This window comes from Micropterus salmoides, unplaced genomic scaffold, assembly GCF_014851395.1.
Source record: "Micropterus salmoides isolate LMB-PRFRI ecotype aquatic unplaced genomic scaffold, ASM1485139v1 Ms_hic_scaffold_21, whole genome shotgun sequence".
In the NCBI taxonomy this organism is placed as follows: domain Eukaryota; kingdom Metazoa; phylum Chordata; class Actinopteri; order Centrarchiformes; family Centrarchidae; genus Micropterus; species Micropterus salmoides.
Window position 1 is genome coordinate 25163347 of NW_024041262.1, and position 22823 is coordinate 25186169.

General features: G+C 40.8%; 1 protein-coding gene across 1 annotated transcript; it reads left to right on the top strand.

Annotated features, from left to right (window-relative positions):
* Positions 1-391: 391 nt before the first annotated feature.
* Positions 392-20723, top strand: LOC119915616 (serine protease HTRA1B-like; the record flags this gene model as incomplete). Its single annotated transcript, XM_038735230.1, is given in 9 exon segments — positions 392-1029; positions 7000-7099; positions 7486-7600; positions 7734-7823; positions 16735-16929; positions 17155-17187; positions 18057-18171; positions 19644-19701; positions 20628-20723. Coding segments are annotated over 9 exon segments (1262 nt in total), but the record flags the coding sequence as incomplete, so codon positions are not given.
* Between the last annotated feature and the right edge of the window lie 2100 nt (positions 20724-22823).

The window sequence follows — 22823 nt, forward strand, 5'->3', positions numbered from 1 at the left end:
TTAAAGGATCCAAAGTGAAAGAACTGGGATTACTATTTATCAATTCTTAACATGTAAGAAGCATTTATTGTTGAGGCTTGAGCTAATTTTAACTACTTCATCCTGTTTAATAGTTTAATCCATAGATGTTGCAGATAATCTGATTTGGACATAGTTGATAAAAATGCATCCTGCAATCTAAATACTCAAGTAAAACTACATCGAAGTTATTTTCAGGTAGGCTATAGGCCTAGTATTTGCAAGTAGTTTCTTACACAGTTACTTTCCACCATGCACAACTTTAATCACATACAGCACACACACCTCCACCACCCCATCATCCCCTCCTTCCCTCTGACAGACGTCACACACGCCCACCAATCGCCCGCTGTGTTTATCCTGCAGCTTTTATAAACCGAGACAACCGGAGACAGTAGCGCCACACTTTATCCGTTTGTGCCGCCGGTAACGGTGTCGTGACCTCCACACTACCCAAGAGCACTCTTGAAATCTTTTAAACTACTAGCATTTCATATCGATTTCAAAGTCCAGTTCATAGTTTATTTTCTAGTTTCTTTTGGGGTGTCATCATGCGTCTCCAGATTATCCTTTGCGTAATGGCCCCGCTCATTTGCCCATATCTGGTCGCTGAGGCGCGGATAACCAGACGCTTCGCCATCGGCTGCCCGGAGAAGTGCGACAAGTCGCAGTGCGCGCCGATCCCCGCTGACTGCTTGGCCGGGGACGTGCTGGACCGCTGCGACTGCTGCCCGGTGTGCGCGTCCGGCGAGGGCGAGCAGTGCGGCGGCACCGGAGACCACGAGTGCGCCGAGGGGATGGAGTGTGTTGTGACCGACGGCGTGGAGGTGTCCGCCACAGTCAGGCGGAGGGGCAAGGCCGGTGTGTGCGCGTGCACCAGCACCGAGCCCGTGTGCGGCAGCGACGGCGTCTCGTACCGGAACATCTGCGAGCTGAAGCGCGTCAGCAACCGGGCGATGAAACTGCAGCAGCCGCCGGTGATTTTCATCCAGAGAGGCGCCTGTGGGAAAGGTGAGAGCTGTGTGTGTGTGTGTGTGTGTGTGTGTGTGAGTGAGTGAGAGAGAGAGAGAGACAGATTGTATCTTAAGAAATGAACAGGAAAAGAGAGAACTAAACTCTGGAAATAGCTGTATGCCTAACTGCTCTCACACAGCCTGAAGTGTGATAAGACAGAAATATTTCAGTAATGTGTGTTTGTGTGTGTGTGTTTTGGATCTGAACTTGGATGACCTCAGCAGCAGTCCACACACAGAATGAATCTCCTCCTCCTCCATCTGTTAAGGTCTATGCACTCACTCCTCCTCAAATCTTCCAAAAAATGCATTTTCAAATGGGCTTAATTGCAACATTAAGTACAGAAAGTCCAAGGAGAAATCTTCAAATGTCTTGTTTTGTCTGACCAGGACTCCAAAACTCTAAGATATTCCATTTTAAATGAGTTCAAGTAAAACTAACGGCTAACTAAGAAAGTGAACACAGGCTTTTCCTTTCATACACTCAGGGGTTATGTTGCTACAGATTTACTCAGTCTGGTTTGGCCAGCTGATAATTTTAGCTTTAACTTTAGATGGATATTTCCATGTCTGTCTGTTTGTGCATTCAAGCATTTACCATTATCATGTAGTTGTCAGCCCACAGTGACCGCTGTTCGGTAAAGATAACATGTCTTGCTTTAATGCAATGACAGCAGAATTTAAATCAGATGACCACACATCACCCATGCAAGAGGATGTTTTAATATTGTGACAAGTTACAGCATCGATGTAACCGTATCTGACATTCATGACATTAGAAGCTGCTCTTATTAACCTTGCTCACACTCTCCCTCTGTCTCTCTGGCATCTTTCCATTTGCTGATCAGTCAGATTTGCAGTGTTACCTTGCACTGCACCAAACTCTAAAAATGGGGTTGTTTTCCACCTCGAAGCCTCCCTCTTTCTCGCTCTCTGTCTCTCTTTCTCTTTTAAGATTGTCTTAACAGGGACATAATGTCTTGCAGTAAGGCCAGGATGTCCTGAGTGCCTGTGCTGCAAAAACAAACAGTGTTCCCATGTGAGTGTGTGTGTGTGTGTGTGTGTGTGTGTGTGTGTGTGTGTGTGTGTGTGTGAGAGAGAGAGAGAGAGAGAGAGAGGGAAAGTAATGAAAGCAAATTAAGGAACACACACACACACTTTGTGAAGCTGCAGCTGTAAACACACCAATTTGCTCAGTGCAGTTTAGCTCGGAATCTAAGTGGAGTTGACAGCCAGGTCAACGTCTTTCTTCGTCTCCTCATCTTAGTTCTCCACCCATCTTATCCTCCCTTTTCTTTGTTCCCCCCTCGTGCTCGCCATCGTCTTTCTTCTCCTCCCTCCACATCCTCTTTTGCCCTTCCATCTGTAATCTCTCCAGGAAAGGAAAGATTAAGATGAGATTTCTTCTCCTCTGCCCTTTTCTTTCCTCATTTTCTTCCTCATCTTGCCGCACTTTACCTCCTCTCCATTCTTCTCCTCTTCCTTCCTTCCACATGTGATTTCTCTCTTTCTATTCTCCTCATGCATGATGTTTCTCCTCCCATCTTTGATCTGTTGATCCAAGAGGGAGGGAAAGAATAGTGAGTTATCTAACTCCACTCATCTCATCCACTTCCCTTCTCCTCCTCTCTCCTTGCATCTGTAATTTTTATCTTTATCCTTTTGAGGCACTTTCTCTTTCTGTATGTCCATCTGATCTCCTTTCCTTCCGCATCTCATGCTCCTTCACTTTCTCTCCTCCCCTTAACTTCCTTCCTCTCCTCTCTCCTGATGTCCTCTCCTCCATCTTTAATGTGCTCAATCAAGAGGGACACATGTTTGTACGTCACTTGTCTCTGAGGAGCTGAGAAAAGAAATCTGGAAGGTGTCAGTTACACACACACCATGTTACTGTAAGCCTTCTATAATGATTCATCTCTTGGAGCTGATTGGTTGATTGTGTAACTTACTAAACAGACACAGATCTGGGTCAAACGGTTATTTAACCCAGATTTGAAGGGATGAAAATGTTTTTCCTTTTGTCATTTTTCTTTTCTTTTTCCTGCTTCCTGTGCAGACTTGCGAGCTTTTGTCAGATTGACAGGCGTGGATACAGCGTCAACAAAACACGGTTGCACGGTGACTCAACTCTTTCAGGAACTGGTGGAATCTTTCCCAGTTCAGGCTCATCCAGCTCTTAATGAGAATCCACAGAAAGTGCAGAACATGGTATAATTTAATATTTGGGGAAAGCATGTTCGTGCTGCATTCAGGAGACAAGTTTTTGTTTAAAAAACTAAAATTACTACCAGTTTTGTGCAACACTGCTGATCATTTTACAAAATGAACCATCCGTTTCTAGATTGATTTGAGTTCATGTCTGAGAAATGCAGAGAGAAACCTTGCTGCAAATAAAATCCCTGAACAATTTCTTGTTGTCCAACTTGCAATATCTGCTGACCTCCCCACCCTGTGTGTGGCTCCAAGCCCATTGGTCCCTATTGAAGATGTAAATCTTTATAAACACTTCCCTAGAACATGGTTTCATTTGTTTTGCAAACATTCCTCAACTAGTGCATTTTTTGCGGACTATTTCCAACGGTGGATGAATCCACAAGTGGTGCTTTAGTGAGTGTTTTGGCGCAGCAGGACGGTGTATGTGGGACTGAGTCAGAATAAACTACAATGTGTGAGTTCATGGTGATGAAGGAACATGTCAGCCAGCGCAGCAGTGAGGCTCACTAATGGGTTTTTATAGTTTTAGGACAACAGTGGAGCTCTGAGGCTCAGAGGAAGAAGAGATAGCTGCGATACACACACAGTACGTATTTATTATTGGTTTGGCTCTTTTTTCTGTGATTTTGACAATAATAAAAATATGAAATATCACCAGCCTTGTCCATTAATATCACATTTTGTTGTGATGTGAGCAGACACTGTTTTGAGCTCTCTTTGTGGTTGCCATAAGTACACTGACACCTGAGCAACGATCTCTCACAAATCTACCTGCTGTAGCTTTTTTCACTGGGCAGTGTAGAATTGACCTCAGTATATGCAGGGCTCTTACTGACAGTGTGTTTGAGGTTGAGATGTTTTTTCTTTCGTCTGACTGGCTCCATTCAGTTCACTTCAAAGCTGCTGCAGCTGGCACATCACTAATCCTCCAGCCAAACACCCAGCCAGCCAAACACATCAGTGTCTTCCAGACAGTCTGCTGCAGCTGAAGCTGCAGCGAACATTCACAACAAACAGGTGCTCAGTCACAAACTCTACAGCAGCACCGGGGGAGATCCTCACTTTCGTTTCCTCAGTCGTAGACTTGAGTCAGACTTCAGCCCGGACAAGAGTCACGTGACTTCAAGTCCAGTCAGACTCAAGTCAAGCATTTGACAACTTCAGACTTAATTTGACAAAATGAAAAGAGACTTGACACAAACATTCATGAGCGGTGGTTTCACTTGGACTCGAGCCTTATGAGCTTAAACATTGAGAGAACCTTAAAGACCTTGACTGAGTGCAGCAGTATATTCACAGAAAGAGCAGGCAAACTATCTCGCTAACTGGTTACAGTGAACGTGTCCAATCAGGATTGAGAGTTCATAAGCAGTAACTGTCAGCTAAGCCCCTGTCTATTTCCAAAACCCTGACTTTGTCTGTGCGGTTTGGCCGTTCGTCCACACAGAAACGAAGTATGAGGTTACTGAAACCGAACATTTTTTAAAACTCCTGCCAGGTTGAAGATTTTAAGAAAGCACGCCACTGCATGCTTGGTTTATGATTTTATTAGGCTCTGATGGGCCAATATGGCTTTACGGTTAGGCCCGTATTGCCACCTGGCGGTTTGGAGTGCTCTTGACAGCACTTGATAGCGTGTTTTTGCGTTTTCATGTAGAGAGAGATTTTTTTTTAAACGATGGAGGAAAAACTTAAGTTTGCACTTAATGTAATTTTTCAAATGCAGTTCTGTGTCATGTGCTTAGTTTTTTCTTGAAATACTTTTTAAAAAGTCAGCTGTGTACCAAGTCAGTATGCTGATGAAATTTAAAGTAATGTAGGGAATGGAGAGAGTCAAACTTTAATTATATAGTGTAGTAGCTATTGATAGTTGTTGTATTTCTTTTCATCTTTTTTGGAACATTTTTTTTTGGCTTCCTGTTTGGACCTGGTGTTTTTAACTGTTTAGTGGAATATATTGCCTCAGTGATTTATCAAAACCTTTCTTTTTTAACTGTTTCATTCTGTCTGTCAATGATCTACTCGGACACAGCAACGTCAGTGTACAGTTTTATTACTGATGGACACATGAATGGTGAATGTGGTGAAACTGTTGAAATGTTCCATCACTAGAGGATGATGATCATGTAAGCAGATATTTGTGCCTTTCTGTCTCATCTCAAAAAAAGGTGTACAATCAAGGTTAAATACAGCACAGTGAAAGGACACGTCTGTTGAAGCTAGATTTACACAGGATTTAACTTTTCTTTTTATTTAGAAGACCAAAATAAAGAAATCTGACAAAATTCCTTGCCTTAAAAGTAATATCTGGTATTGTCTTCCAAAAAAACTACACACAAACACAAGACTTTCCAAAGAAAAATCAAATAATATGCTGCTATTGTTTGTTTGTGAGCCAAAAAAGTTTTATCGGCTCCGCCAGCATGACCTATTTAACCGCTGACTGAAGAAGAAGTGATATGAAGTGGAATGAGGTGATCACTATGAGGACAAGCTCAGGGGCTCGACTGTGATAAGATCTGAAGACAGCTGAAAATATGTGGAGGGAATCAAGTGAGCTACAGTAGAGTATCCTGCAGATCTGTGACCTGCAGCCACACAGAGACATGTCTACACTGGCATGTTTTCTTTTCCATGGATAGTCAAGGTTGCATTTAAAAGACCATACGAGAGATTTGATATATTTCAGTAAGAGTTAAGTAAACTTAAGTAAATCACTGCTGACCATTTTCCAAACTGTCCATGAAGTAAGCATAGTGATTGTGATGGTTCATTTGATGTATGGCGGAAAGATTAAATGGAAAAATCATTATAATTACAAATAATTATAAATAAGCGTAGTTATACTTAACCTTGTCCAGATGTTAAAAACACTGTCACACAAGCACACACGTTTCTTATTTAGATGTTGATCAAAATCAAAAACAACAAGTCTTTGTGCTGAAAATAAAGACTGTAAAAATAGACGTTAGTCCACGTATTCCTATTAACTTGTAGTATATTCACACCCGTCGTAAACAAACATCACTTTGTTTAATGTTGCGTAATGTCTTAATGTCTCGGCCCATGTGTTGCGTTTATGTCACTCTTTGAGAAAACATGTTTTCGACCCCAAAACACACAGATGTATGGGGGAGAGTGTTTCACGGTCCCAGCAGGTTGGAGTGGGAGGTGGGGGGGGGGCGACTTACAAACGACCTGTGAAATGAGAAAAGAAAGATCCTTAGCAGTGACAGATGTTGCAGCACCCCTGGAGTGAAACCAAACTGGGGTTATGTAAGGTGACAGCAACGGTTACACATGGACTGTTACGATTTATTCAAAAAACATCCTAGTATCCCCCCATCTCTCCACATCTTTAGAGGCTTTTGAGTCATTTCCTTTGTTTTATAAGCATCAGTGGAGCCAGCAGACAGAACCTACTGTTCATATACTGCACTCCACATCTGGATTTGGTTAAACACAGCAGTTACAGTTTAGATCCAATCACACCACCCTGCACCACATGCAGTCGTCATGCTTCAGATAAAACTCAGGACACTGACTGACAGTTGTCTGCTTGATTAACAGATTAACATGAACCCTTCCTACACTTTGTAGAGTCCCAGTAACTGTGCTGCTATTGACTAAAATCCATTCAACTATGGCCACTATGGTGTGTGTGTGTGTGTGTGTGTGTGTGTGTGTGTGTGTGTGTGTGTGTGTGTGTGTGTGTGTGATGCAGTTCATTGATGTTGTGTTTTCCCCCCTTCAGGTCAGCAGAACCCTGACAGTCTTCGTTACAAGTACAACTTCATCGCTGACGTGGTGGAGAAGATCGCACCTGCTGTTGTTCATATTGAACTGTACCGCAAGTAAGAAAACCCACCTGAACCTGCACAACTAAACAAGCTGCCAGTCTTCCTTGAAAGGTTCCAATGTGATGGTATTGGGGTTTAAGGAACTCAAATTCGTGTTACATACTTGTAGCAGATGACTGGGTTTTGTTTTGATGTAACTGCCAGAATTGATGACTTCTGTAGTTCTGCTTGCAAGGTAGGAGATATGGTGGCTGTGTACTCTTTGTTTGTCCATGTTTACAGTGAAGTCACTTGGTACCTCTTAGTTAAACCTATTAAAGTACACCCGTAGTTAAATGAAAGAAAGTACTTTTTTTGTGAACATCAATGTATGTGATTGAGCTGGACTGGTGTCCTCTTGTTGTTGTTTGAGGTTCCCGTCTCCTCCTCTTTCTGCTCAGGATGATATTTTCTAAGCGGGAGGTGGCAGTAGCCAGCGGCTCAGGGTTTGTTGTGTCAGAGGACGGACTCATTGTCACCAACGCCCACGTGGTGGCTAACAAGCAACGAGTAAAGGTACGCAAAGCGGGTGCAGGGATGTAGAGATAGTGTTGCGGAAACATACTCACATAATGTTTTTGTAATAACTTGTGTTGGTTAATTATTGTAATTTATTGTTATGCCCACTTTATGATTTTGTTTCCTCAAGGTGGAGCTGAAGAGCGGAGCCACATTCGACGCCAAGATCAAAGACGTGGATGAGAAGGCCGACATCGCTCTGATCAAGATCGATGCACCGGTGAGCAGCGAGAGAGGGATGGAGAGATGAATGGATGAGATGGCTCTTGTCCGTACTCTTATTTTTGTCTTCCCTTCAATCTGACCACCAAATTACCTTGAAATTTTGAAATCTGTATTACGGTCTCAACCTCTCCTTCTATAATGCTGAAGTCCTGTGGTCACACCACATTTCCCCGTAACATTATCTTTGCTTCTTTAAAGTCCGCAGATGGTTTTGTAGCTGTGGGGAAATTATTTTAAAGTCAGTGGGAATGATAAATCATACTTGTGTACGATATAATTTATCTGCTCATTCATGTGTCATCCAAAAATCTGAGACAACACTGAAGCATCTTAATCAAGACGGAAAAATAAGGCCTTCTTTCTCTCTGGGTGGTTCTGTTTTAAGATGCAGCTCTCGAGAAACTTCTTCTCTTTGTGTCCTTTCATGCCTCCTCTCTTCTTTTTAAAATCTCCTCTCAGACAGACTTGTTTTTTTCTCTCCCTCTCTGCTTCTCTCTTTTCCTCCCTCTTTTTTATTTTCCAAAACAAAATCAGGTATTTATTCCTTTTTGGAAAATATATTTTCCCCCTAAACGGAAAGCCTGGTTTTAATTTTAGCTCAGAGGGTATTTGAGGCGAGGCGCCTCAGCAAAATAATATCATGACTCATGAAAGTGGATATCTGTGGAGGAGGTCAGGATACAGAGGGAACTTTTGCATGTGGGTTAATTTGTCTTTTCATTTTCTCTTAGCACTTTGTTTCGGTCCAGGGATGACTGGACTGGACTGGCCGGGGTTCAGTTCAGGAAGGAGGTTTTCCACAAAATTTGTGCAATGGAAAAACATTTTTAGTTTGAGTCTCCTTTCTGTGCAGACACCGGGCAGACAGAGCTGCAACATCCTGCACAAGGTCAGACACTTAGAGCGGAATATTCAGTTTTATGGTTAGAAATTTTTAAAAGTTAATGCCTGATTCACCCATCAGAACAAAGTGGTCTCTCCAAGTTGTGTTAAAATGTACCTTGAGGAGTTTGACATTCTTTATAGACTGTCTAATCCACTCCCTCCAAGTTTAACAACCAAACAGAAGAACTAAAGCATTCAAAAGCAGCCTGTTTGTGACTGGAGCTAAAGTTGTGAATCTAGAAATGGGCTGAGTAAGAGAAAACAGGTAATAAATTAAGGGAAATGAAGTCCAGCTGTGCTTATGAAAGCAGGCTAGATGCATTATGCAACTCTGATCTGGATTCGGTTTTCACCATATTAAAAACACAGGATTTGATAAACTTTAAGAGCTTTTAAAAGACATTAAATTACCCTTTTCAATATTACTGTGACACAAATAAAACTTTTAACACCATTTTTGAACATTATAATACAGAAAACTCAAGAAATATACAACATGGTATGCCAATGTAATTTTTTAAGTCAAAGTAGGAATGACACTCAACTGTATCTTTACCCCCTCCAGTCCGTCAGGAGGGCAGGTACAGACCTGCTAATGCCACAAACATCTACCATCTGGAACTGCCATCAGCAGTAACCACGTTTTTGGGGGTTGATGGATCCACAGAGTCACACAAAGACGCAAAAGAATAGAAACATCACCACAAGCATGATTATGTTAATTGAAACCGATGTTTCTTGTATCTTCCGTTTGTGTAACGGAGGTGCTGTAATGGAATTACTTTATTGTAATCCAGGCAGGCCTGATTTTGACAGAAACACGAAGAATAAAAAAAATGTCATCTGTTGAACAGCTGTTTTTTAAACATAATTGCACTCACTTAATGTAAAAACGCTGTGGTTGAGTCTAGATAAAACACAGTTTTCAGATATTCATATATGGCAAAAAAGCGTGTTCATTCACAACTGAATTTTCCATTATCTCATACTCCACTATTTAGAGATACTTTTCGAAACAAACTTCTGTAATTAGATACACATACACACAGAGACACTGACACTGCAGGATGTGAGTTCATGTCAGACAGAGACGATCATGGTTTTCATCTGCATGTTTGGGCCGGGCAGTAGGGTGTAACTGGAGCTTCAGGGGATGAAATTGTGCAGAAATACACAAACTGCTCAGCACTTGTGGTTGCAGTTTACATGCACACAAAAACCAAGAGGCAACTGTACTTCTGCGCAAACGCCCACCCTCCCCCACATCCATCCCAATACATGCACATATTTTCAGCAGCTTGCACTCGGGGTCATATTCTCTGACTTGAAAGTTCGTCTCGACTGTCTGATTTTTGTAGTTCTGATTCCATCTTGTCTGAAAAGGTCCCTGGTACTTTTGGGGGGAAGTTTCATTCAGTTTTAGTGTAATATTGTTTGCGTTTGTCTTTGTTTTCTCTGACAAACAATGTTTGTGAAAAGGGATGAGATAATGATTCTAACAGTTAAGTCATTGTCATAAATCACACGAAAAGGAAGTGATGACTTTGATGCCGGTGACTGTCCAATAAAACTACACAGTCTGAGTAGCGCACATCTCCCTGTGTGTACAAAGTGCAGGTCAGTGTTAAACGGCTTTTAGGTGTAATTGCAGCAGTAAAGTATTGCAGATGAAGCAGTCAGACGTGTAGCTGCGTGTTATGCGCTGATAAGCTTCTGCTCCTATCAGAGGAGGTTTTATGAAAGCAGAGTAGAAAGACAGAGTGGGCCTTCATTCTCACATACTCTCATTTTTTATCGTGTCACTGCAGATACTACTGATTTCTCTTTTGTTGCCTTGGAATAATGATTGTCATCTCGACATAACCCAAACTGTCCTCATGGCATCTTTAGATTAAAAATAGTGAAAGGATTATGACAGAGCCGTCTCTGCCAGACAGTAGGTAGGATGGTAATTGTATCTTCATAACCCACTGCAAAGCCCCTAAGCGTCATAGTTCAACGCACTGGGGGAAGCCCTGTAGCGTCACATTTGAACGCTACAGGTAGGTGTTGTACGTTAACACATTCTTTTATTTTGAAAGTCTAACCGGACGTTATGTATTGTCATTAACTTGACCGCGGAGCCCTTAACATCAAAGAACGATGCTAAAGGGTATCCTGGGCGTTAAAAAGTGACACCAAGGGGTCATGACCAAGCGTCCATATGTGAGGAGATGGGAGTGAGAATGTGTGGAAACACCTGGGTGGGTGTGCAGGGTCTTTAAGACCAGCTAAGATGACAGTCAGTCATTGGTTATTCTTTGGCTAAGGAGCACCAGGTAGCCAGTTAGGGCTCTGAGTGGTTGTTTCAGTCCAATGAAACAACGTGCTATAGAAACAGAGATTAGAGTGACACCATTCAGAAAATATCAGAGTGAGATGGAGAAGAATCCAGAGTTGAGAAAATTTCAGCTTAGTGAAATGAACAGAAACTGAAAAGGATGTTTTGATTACAGCAACTTATTGACTTAAAGAATATTTGCTATATCCCCCTGAACAGAATCATATTTTTTAGTATAAATTATAAAACAAGTGTGTTTCAGACACCAGTGTTAGCCTGTACGGTTGCTACTGAGGCAGGTTTCCTCTGAGCATGTGCAGACAGGAGCTCGTTGGTGTTGTTTTGAGTCTTGACTCATCCAGTGAAGCCTTACGGCCATATTCCACGTTGAGCCAGCATCGATCATTTTCCATGACACGTATCCATGAGCAGCTTATGGAAACTGCTCCCAGCTGATCTGATCAGCTCATAGGATTGAACAGGCTAGGACATCTGAAGGCCAACGGCAGAATCTGATCCATACTGGTAGAACTACTGCTGCTTGAAGTAGGCTGCATAAAATCAGCTGGAGAGATGCAGCAATTATGGTCTTTCAAAGAGAGAGAGAGATCATCTTAAGTGTTTGTTAATAATTGTAGTTTGCTGTGAGTAATAGTTTGCACAGAGAGTACATTGTCTGTGCTGTTTTTATTTTTTAATTCCCAGCTTTTATCCCTTCTGCAAATTCTCAGAGAGTTATCATATCACTGCTCTGGTTCTGCAGGGTGAAAGAAGCAAGAAAGAGAGGAACATTTTGCAGCTCCATCAAGTGTCAGTATATTGATACATTGGATCTGTACAATACACCTTTTTCACAGCGGACATTTTGACCTGTCATCGTAGGAAAAGCACAGGTGTTACTAATAACATTAACAATGGCTCCGTTCTATTCAAGTGTACCAGTAAGCCAGGACAGTGTGACAGCATTCAGTATACCAGGACCCTAATACTGATAACAAATGGAATTCAGTCATAATTGTGTGATTAACACCTGTGCTTTCCTTTCAAAGTGTCTGCGGTGAAAGAGGCCTATCGCTAATCAGGTGGGGTTTGGCACAATCAATGCAAGGACAGCGTGTAAGTTTCTGCTCTCAGATTCTGGATTAAATGAAATAAAATTATCATGAAACAAATGTGGAAAAATACACAAAAATAATGAATTTTAACCACCAACTATCCACCGAAATATCTAGCCCGTTAGCTGCTAAATGCTCCAATTTATTCACTGCCTGTTTGGGGTTGAGCAGGTAGTACTGTGGGTTTGTTGGATCTTTTCCCCAGAAAATAGCTCCCTATGTATCTGGAAACAAGTTAAAGACATTGCTGACACAGTAAAGTGAGTTGGTGATTTGGATTAACTGACCCTGTAACATGCTAACTGTACTTTTTTATGCATGATGGAAAACCCTCAAATCTTTTTTCACTACATTTAAGAAATGATAAACAGAATGAAGGCAGATGAAGCAGAGAGAGAGAACGATGAGAGAAGACGACAGGAGGAATGATCAAAACTACTGCTCTGTCCCTTGTTGTGGTCTTTGGCTGCTTTGTTGCAGCCAAAGACTGCAAACTCTGAAATTACTATGGAACTCTGCCCCTCAGCTTTGTAATCTCATCCTGGACAAAGTGCTGTCATCCTGAAAACCACAGAGCGAGAAACATGGTCATTTTCCTGGTGGGCGGAGCTCAGCATGCTGTGTGTTAGACGGTGTCTTCAGATGACTTCACTTGTGGTTGTGGTTCAGTACAGGTGAACAGAGGAGCTTCAAAGCCACCTTGTTTATGTCTGTATATGCTTGATGGTGATTTAGGAGGCAGTTAGTTTGTGTGCATGTACGGGATGGTGCGGTGGGGATTGACCTCATTGGGATTCATTATATAAGTATTCTATCAATCTATCTGTGAGCTAATTTTTAAACTTTGTTTTCAAGTTCCTTGACTTGCAAGCAAGCCGGTGGTTTATTTGAGCAAAAACTGCCTCTGAGCTACAGCTGCCCAACAAGAGTTAAATAAATTATAACAATAACACAAAAAAATGTATTCATAATTAACTAACCAGATTTTTCCAGTAGTCTCCTGTAAAGAGCTTCATGTCATTTGTCATTAAGTTAAGTAACATGAACATTCCAGCTTTTTGTGTAAAAAGTGTACATTTTATTAATGATCGTCTTAGGGGAAGTTCATATATTGAACTTTATTGAACTTTTCTAACCCTATTTCATTGTTCTGCATGTGGAAGTGTTAACAAAACAGTGAAGAAAGCACATGAGCGAGATTCAATGAGGCTGCAATGAACACACACACACACACACACACTAATGCACAACTTCACAGGTGTTGTTCATATATGTTGAGCATACCTGTGGTCTTTAGACGTGCTTTTTCTGCATGTCAATCAAACGTAGAGACAGAGAGACAGATTGGTCTGAAAATGTCTTCTTCACATCACAGCTGCCCTGCGATGTAAAACACATTCACATCTTTCACATCTGCCTCTTTGTGTGTTTCTCTCCGCGGTGCCTCTTTCTCTGCTTCACTTCATGTGCCATTCACTCCTTCCTTACTCCCCTTCTAACCTTGTTCTGCCTTTCTCTCTTGACACTTATGTTTCTACCCCTCTCTCTCTCTTGCTTATTCAACCCTACTAAAAGTGGGTCAGAGTCTTCAGGCTTGTTACTTAACTGAGGAAATGGGCAACAGATGTGTCTTTCATCACCGAGGAAACAAGATGCACACACGCACACGTTGACAGACAAACAGACGCTTGTCATGGTCGGCGGAGAGTTGATGAAAGCTGGGTTTTAACATCACGGCTGCTTTATGTCTCAGTTTTTCTGCTCCACTTCACATCTGGGGCTGAAGTAGGTTAGTAGGACGACGTGCAGCAGGCCAGCACACAGTTCACAGAAGGTCGGCCAGTCTGCAAACACCATGGCTGAGGGCTGGAGCCCGAGTGCCTTAAGATCATGGATTTGTTAAAAGAGCTAGACTTGGACTGCGAAGAGCTTTTCCCCCTTAGACCACATTTATAAGTGAGAGTCTGAACTGTTGACAGAACCCATGTAATCGCACACACTAGTACAGTAGAAACTAAGTGTTATTTTAAGAAACTAGACATCTTACTGGGGTGTCTGGGTGTATGTTGGGGCCAATCGGTCAGAAGCAGAAGAGAACAAAGTTTAAAAGCTGGTTTTTGCTCCTGAGTGAAAGGTGAAGAAACCAGATGGTTGATTATGTGGTTAAACTTTTCTTTATGGTCAGAACGGGACAAATACTTGATGCCAAACTTCGGATCACTAAACATCCAACATTCAAAACTATTATGATAAAATCTTTTTCAATAAATGTGATTTGTAAAACTTTTTTCAGTTTTACAAATCATATTTGATAATCTGACCATTTTTCTTCATTTCAGTGTTTAAAAAATATAAAAGTCCCTGAAAATTTGACTTCAGTTCATGTATTTCTCTGTAACAGTAAACTTAACACTTTAACATCAAACATTCCTGACTAAGCAGTAAAACAGAAATACAAAAAATATCTAACCAAAACAGTTACTTAATTAAATTAATGAAAAATCATTTTGACTAGGGTTTGGCTGAAAGAAGTGGCACTCTGCACTCTTGAGTGTTTCCTGGTTTAATAAAGTGGAGAGAGAGAGGTTAGTGTACATTAGTGACACTGTAATTCTATTACAGTCTATTTTAATAGGTTATTACAAACAAAAGTCTTAACTGGGCTTCACATTTAATAGCAAAATAAACTGTGTGTGAGTGTGTTTGCAATAGCGATCAGGCACACGCATCTTTTATATGACAGGACTGGAAACTGCATTGAAGGGGATGGAAAAGCAGAAAATTGCGAGCTAGTTAGTCAGAGATGCAGGCAGAGCTGAGAGCTGCTGCCACACAAACAACAGTACGAATAAAAATCTGTTCACAAACTGATCCAGCTAGACTTGTTCTGGATCTCTCTTCACATCTTAGCAATTTGTTCGTACATCAAAATCACATCACACTCTTGCTGTAATGACATGGGTGTGATTAATTTCTTTGGCAACATATGTTAGTCTTTTTTACACATTTACATGTAGACAGGCTGGCAGAAAGCAGCTAAAGCAACAGCCAGGGCAGCATAAAACTGTGGAAAACTGCCAACTGACCACATGGTGGTAAGAACCGGTTGATATGATGGAAAAATATGAGAAAACTAAAATTGGGAATAGAAAATGGACAGCATCCTGCTTTTATTAAAATGTTTCTTGGAAGGATTTCTGTGTGGCTATGAGTGAAATGACAGAAAATGAGGAGGAGGAGAGAGATGAGGAATGACATGTAACAAAGGTCTCAGACTCCACACAGGGACAGTGCTTTTCATGGTCGAGTCCCCGACCGCCTGCGTTTAAAGTTATAGTTGTGAGATTTGCATTTGATCAAATCAAATTTTGATACTAATTGTGGTCGGTATTTTTAATCAATGTATTTGTATTCTATGACTGCGTCTCTATATAGTAGTTTTGTCTGAAAAATTCAGGACTTTCACGGGAAATAATGTCAGATGACACTGTTGACTGTTTTCTTTAGTCTTCCTTATTAAGAACAGTGTGAGACAATGAATCATCACAGCCCAATTTGTTTGGCTGAGGTCTAAATTCTCTGGTTGGTTGATCTTCTTTGGTTGTGTGTCTGATAGAGTAGCTACTCAGCGCGAGTTTGCTGCCCCAGCGGTCGATACACGTGACATTATGAACAGATGATCATTAAAATGTGCTGCCAGTAACCACAGTTGTCCCCAAATTAACCAGGACTTTAATTTTAAACAACCAAAGCTAGCATGTTTTAGCCACTTCTCATTTCTGACTTTTTCAATAATCTTACTGAGGAAGAGGTCTGAAACTTCTGAGAATAACAAGTTGCCTTTCAGCCATGTTTAGTAATGGTTATATGATGATGTATGATGATGTATATATGGCGTTTTTCAAAGTTCATCTGACAAAGAAAACCCCAGTCAGATTTTACTGGCTTACAGTTCAGACCTCAAGTTATTTAAGTGGGTTTATAAGCATTAAACAATTTACACTGTGTAACATCCTACTTATTTTGTTTTTAGTGAAAACACTTGTAAGGAATGAACCAGGTGAACCACATGTGATTTTGGAGGACACACACAACCTGCAGGGCTGAAATGAGCCGTCACTGATGATGTTTTACAGTTTAGAGTTTGGGTTGTGGATGGAGAGAAGCTTCGTCCAGGCTGCGAGCTGACTCAGCTCTCCACAGGAAATCCACGTCTGCCTCCAACAGCATAGAGAGAATAAACTGCTGTTTACTCGTGTGTGTGTGTGTGTGTGTGTGTGTGTGTGTGTGTGTGTGTGTGTGTTCTGGCAACTGTCCAGTGACTGTGCTGGTGTTCCTTCAATTTGGTTCATCGTCTGTGTTCCTTTGATTCTGTCTTTTCCACCAAATTTAGATGAAAAACACAACATGATATTCAGCATTTAAAGAGTTTGGAGGATGTTTAATACAGTCTTTTCCATTTTGGCCACTACCTCGAACAACATTTGAAGACAACAACACATATAATGCGGTGGTTGTGTCTCGAACTGCATCCTTTCTTCATGATCATGTTCCTTCTCTGTTTCCCTGCCATGTGTTCGGAGCAGATGAAGCTGCCGGTTTTGCTGCTCGGCCGGTCGGCGGACCTGCGTCCTGGCGAATTCGTGGTCGCCATAGGAAGCCCGTTCTCCCTGCAGAACACCGTCACCACCGGCATAGTCAGCACCACCCAGAGGGGAGGCAAGGAGCTGGGCCTCCGCAACTCTGACATGGACTACATCCAGACAGACGCCATCATCAATGTGAGCGAAGAGACTAAGACAAACACACCCTGAGGTGGGAAGGTTGGGACAATAGCCTACTGTGTGGAGATGAGATTCAGCAATATGGCTCACAAACGTCTGAAAAACTGAACATGACAGGATCCATTCAGGAATTATTTGCTCAAAATTGATGTGATTATTCAATAGAAATGTACTATTTTCTTTGCATTTACATTCTTTGTTTGTTTATTTGTTTTCTGGCAGTATGGCAACTCCGGAGGACCACTAGTCAATCTGGTAAGTGAGGGAAAACCTGCTAGTGGAGAAACAATACACAAGCTGGGCCCCTGTTTGAAATGCATTACACATCTTGTATGCAGGCAGTTGTTTTACAAATGATTTGTCCTTAGCCTATATAGTCACGTTCTCCTTACGTATTAAGTGTTTCCAATAAAACATTTGTTTTCACATATTCCATACTACATATGTCAGGCAGGTCTGCTACCAGTAGTGTTTTCTTTTACTTCAAGGTTTCATTTCTACAGTACATGCAATTTTCTAATTTAACCAGCTACTAACATTAGTTCTAACCTGATTAATTAAACATAGCATGTTTCTAAGGACTAAATTACTTTAAAATGTGGTTTTAACCTTTTTTTGCATCATAGACTCCAGGTAGTGAAAATCCCATGAAAACATTTAGAAACATGTAGAAGTGCTTGTTTTTTGGTCTTACCAAGATGTTGAATATGATAATAGGGTGGTGAAATTGAATGTAACCAGTGCACGCGTCGTTTGTCTCACCCTGTGATTAAAGTTAATTTAATTGTAATCACCTCTTTGAAACAGGGACAGAAACACAGTTTCTTATTACTGGGCAACATCCATGTTGCGAAACAGAGATACGTAATCTCATATAAACAAACACCAAGGCTCATGAAGTCCTTATTAGGAAAATAAAATAAAGAGTTTAGGTCACGCTTGGCAAATAGCAGTGGTCCACAGTTGACTCTGATTTGTTTTCAGCTGGCAATGTTACTACGAAGGACAATGAGGCGTCAGAAACGCTGTTTAACAAGCTCCATGAGGAAATTTGACTTTTTCTGTGGGGCATTTGAGGAATGATGGCAAATTAATGTGTGTGTTTGTGTGTGTGTGTCCCGCAGGATGGAGAGGTGATTGGCATCAACACTCTGAAGGTCACAGCGGGAATCTCCTTCGCCATTCCCTCAGACAAGATCAGACAATTCCTGGCAGAGTCACACGACAGACAGGCCAAAGGTTCACTTTCATTTTTGATTTGCTGCTATTTTATCACAGAGTCGGTATCAGAAGCAGAGACAGGGCCAAAGAGGTGAGGAGGACAACATGCAATGAAGGGCATATTTCTTAATCTTTATATTTTATACAGCCTATAATCTTAACCCTCATAAACAGGAAATGAGCTTTATGTCTTAACTCAGTGATCTAATGCAGTAGGATAGAAACAGAAATGTATTTTGTAAACATGGATGATGCATACAGACTGAGTTTGCTGTTTACATAAAAACAGTTAAACCTTTTTTGTGCATGTAAGACATTTGCAAAGTGAAAAAGCCCAAAGTCCAGCCCAAAGGGAGTTCCCATCTCCCACAGAAAACTCTTCTTTGAACTGCCTGAAAACAGCTTGTTTTAGTCCAGCCTTTACCTTTTCATCCTTGTGACATCACAGCAAAATTTGCGCGCCTAACAGCTACTTCGACACGCCCTCAAAAACACACTGAGCAGCGGCACACAGTAACAAGATACTTTTGTTACAGATTAATAACTCACCACTCTGAAACTCTTGCTCCAGTCCATGTTGCTAAGCTGGTAAGGGGATATACAGCTGAACCAAAGCCATGTTGACCGGCTTCTAAGGGCTCGCCCTTCTCTGCTTCTGATTGGCTAGTAGTCCTTAACTAGGAACTGCTGATGTGCAACTCCCAACAAAGATCATTTAGAGACAAGATGTATCACTCCATAGCTAAAACAAAGCCTTCAACACAGGGTGAAAAGAGGAGCTGCAGCAATGTGCAGGATGACAAAAAATATGATGTTTTTTTCAAAATATAACCATTTAAACCTGTTCTGGTACAACCCCTAAATAATAATAATAATTTAAGTTAGCCAGTTACATGCAAGTGAGCATGTGAGATGAGGAAAATCCCTTTTTAAGGATACACCTCAGGGCTTGTGGCATTTTGTTCTTTCCTCTTTTACTATTTGGTGTACAGCTTGTTCAAAGTTTTGCACATAAACATTATCAGAAGATGTCTTGTTATATTTCTGATGAGTCTTTTAATTCCACATGGGATGCGCCACATATTTGACCTGACATGGAAATAAAAAACAATAATATAACCTATCTCAAAGTTAACAGTAAGGGAAGTGTGCGAAGTAAAATGAGCTAGTTAAATTGTAAATTTGAGACATGAGTATTAAATTGAATTTCCTCCTCCTGGGCCACCTTGTGAGCACAGAAAAGTTTTCAGTATCAGATGTTCACAGCAGGCAGAGTCTGTCCACAGTATTTTATTATACAGGAGATGAGTTTATGATTGGCTTCCATGTCAGAGAAATTAATGTTTATTTTAAGTCACTCATTTATCCAGAAGGCATAGCTGCCTTTATGGAAGATTTTTTTCTGTACTTTACGTAGACTTATGTCACAGTTTTATTTATAAAATACTGTAAGGCAACTATACAATAACACATTTCCTTATGTTCTCCAGGTAAAACATTCCAGAAGAAGAAATACATCGGCGTTAGAATGATGAGTCTCACTTCAACGTAAGTTACTGTTCCTGATGACGTCTTTATGCTGAACGTTATGCTGAACGTTATTTTTTGTAAAAATACTACCATTTTGTATTTTCATTATAAAAATAATGAAACTGCCTGCAATATCTGTTTTGGCTCGGTTTTTGTGGTTAAGGTTAGTGATTTTGTTCAGGGTAAGATATTTTGATTGGTCATGTTTTCAGTTACTTTATTGGAATGAAACACTGATTATATCCATACAGTCCTCATGTTTTCCATACATGTGGTCATAATAAAATGACATTTTTGTATTTCTGTGAGATCAGACTGTCTTGCTGCGTAAAACAAATGCCACTATAATCTGAGAACATTGAGACGAGGGAGGCTGATTAATCTCACCTGAAGAGAGTGTTTCACAATCCTGACTTTCATACATAACAAGGGTGGAGATCGTATCGAAAATGTGACCTGCAGTCAAATGACGAGTTTAAATAGGAATGTAAGTCAACAGGCCGTGTTAACAGCCTACAAGTCAGAGTAACACCCAAGCTGCCCCTCCAGCGTGGGTTTACCATAGAAAACGCCCCTAAACACCAAAACAAGCTTTACTTTATGACAGTTTTAAACATACCAGTGGGTTTTAGCCTAATGATTCACTATACGTTACAATAACTATTTTTCCAAAGCATACCATCACTTTATAGATTGCAGGCATGTCTTCACTACACAGGCCAATCAGCAGCAAGATTTTTTCATAAAAATCTGGTTTGCATTGTCGAATTTGCAGCTTTTCAAAACCTGAAGCTTGAGTGTCACAATTAATCAGAGCAGTACTTAACATGGTGAAATTTAAAATGAGTCACAATGCATCATCCCTTCAAGTTGAATTAAAATCAGACTGATGTTAGTACAAAACCTCATGTTTTGGCTGTTTTCCTCATCTTTTCTCCCCTCAGGCTGGCTAAGGAGCTGAAGGAGAGGCACTCAGACTTCCCAGATGTCACCTCCGGGGCGTATGTCATGGAGGTCATCAGCCGAACTCCAGCTGAAGCGTGAGTGCCTTATTCCCACATTACCTGGTGTTCACTGCTCAATATGTTGCATAAACAGGCTGGATTTTCACACAGAGGTTAAAAGATCTTAGCATATGTAATTCTACATTGGGAGTGAGTTTGATTTTCATGCCAGCAAAGGCACAAGTGGCACATTTTTCACTCCTGCAGAATATATTTTGTCCCTGGAAAGATTTTTGGCATCCACACGCAAAGCTTGTTGACTGCCAACAGCGGTGGTACACCCGAGGAAATAGCAGGTAGAGTTTGTTTTCTTATTGTCTGGTGGGTTTATGTGGAACACAGGCAGAAGTCACGATGAGGATCTGATCTTGCAGAAGGGAGATTATTAGATTTGAACTTCATGTGTGTGAAGACTGCAGGATATAGAAAGTTCACTTCTGGTTTTAAAGCTGATGTTTTGCTTTTTGGAACTAGACTGAAGGCTGGCAGTGAAGGCTGAATTATGAATGTTTCCCACCCAGACTGTCCAACTCCCTCTGGCAGGGAGGACAAACTGCTTCAGTCATAGTTGAGCAGATTTGGATTTCTCTTTGCTCTGGAAGGGGAACCTCTGCACTTATGGGACAAAAAGAGACTAAAGCTTAAACTGAATACTGTGAAACATTGAACAGCTAGGAATCTCTCAGGGAGTACATACCTCCTCCAAGGCTTAAAATTTGCTTAATTAAAAAAAACGAAAATTTTGATAAATTATTCATCTGCTCTGGATACAAATCTGCATCAAATACACAGTGCCAAATGTGTCCCATGATTATCTGTTGTTGTCTACATGTGGCAGCTTTTATTCCTTCAAATAATTAAGTAGTTCATGAGACACTTTTCAGAAAAAGAAATCAGTTGCTGCTTGTTCCATGGCCCAACTTTACACCATATTCATCGTAATTCATCAACACATTTTGGAACACGTGGAAATTTTGTTTGAAATCAAAAGTATTTCTCTATTAAATTTTTTTTTAGGTTTTGTTTTAGGTTGGCCGGCAGGTGCGTTTCTTTAGGATAATTTCCAACAAGTTTTCAGTGTCATGGCTAGCTCAGCTGGTAGAGCGTAGGATTTGAAAACCAAGGATTGTGGGTTTTTTTGTGTGTTTTTTATCATCCTCTTCAAAGTTGTTATGAAGAGATTCAGGGGAATCCAATCATACATTTCCCGACGGCTATTTCAAAGGTTCCGAAATAGCCGTCAGGGAAATGTGTAACGTTAAATGGATTCCCCTGAATGAGAATCATTTCCTCTGCCTGGGAATGATGGGGAAAGTCTACAGGTTGATGAGCACGGTCCAGCACGTGCTTTATTGTGAGCAGTTAAAACCGTCTCTTCATAAGAACTTTGTTAAATAGGATTATAAAAAATAAAAATAGGTCTTGATTGAACACACAAACCCTACAATCATGAGTCCTGTGCTCCATCAACTGAGCTAACCACTAACAGTGAAAACCAGAGTGAAATTATCATTAAGACATGTACTTGCCGACCCTTGTGCTAAACTGCTGTTTTGTTATCTCGAGAAAATTATCCCGTTATCAGTGTTGGGCAGTAACGCGTTGTTACTGTAATAATATTAAGGCAAGGCAAGTTTATTAGTATAGGACATTTCAACAACAAGGCAATTCAAAGTGCTTTACATTAAACATAAAAGAAACACAGGGAAATTGAAAAAGAAACAAAATATAATTTTGAAAACGGTGAAATAGAAAATAAAAACAGGATTTTAAAAAACAGGGTAAAACAGGACAGTAAAAGTTACAGTGTAGGGTACAATCAGGGTTAAAAGAGATAAATAGAAAATAAACACAGGCCGAGGGGATGAGCAAATAATTGAGTTACAATTATTTTTTGAATTAACAGAGAAGTATCTACTCTCTCTAGCTAGTCTGGACTCGGGTCCATAGCAATATTTGGGTCCACTGAGTCTGAGGCTTCACACTGCAAACCCAATTTATCAGCTGGAAACCCCAAAAAAACTAGGACACTACAAAGAAACCAGGACATGTCTGTCCGCAGGTCACTTTGATCCAGTTATACTCTGGACCCACTTGTACATTTACAAGTGGACAGAGGTTCCTGCAAATCACTTT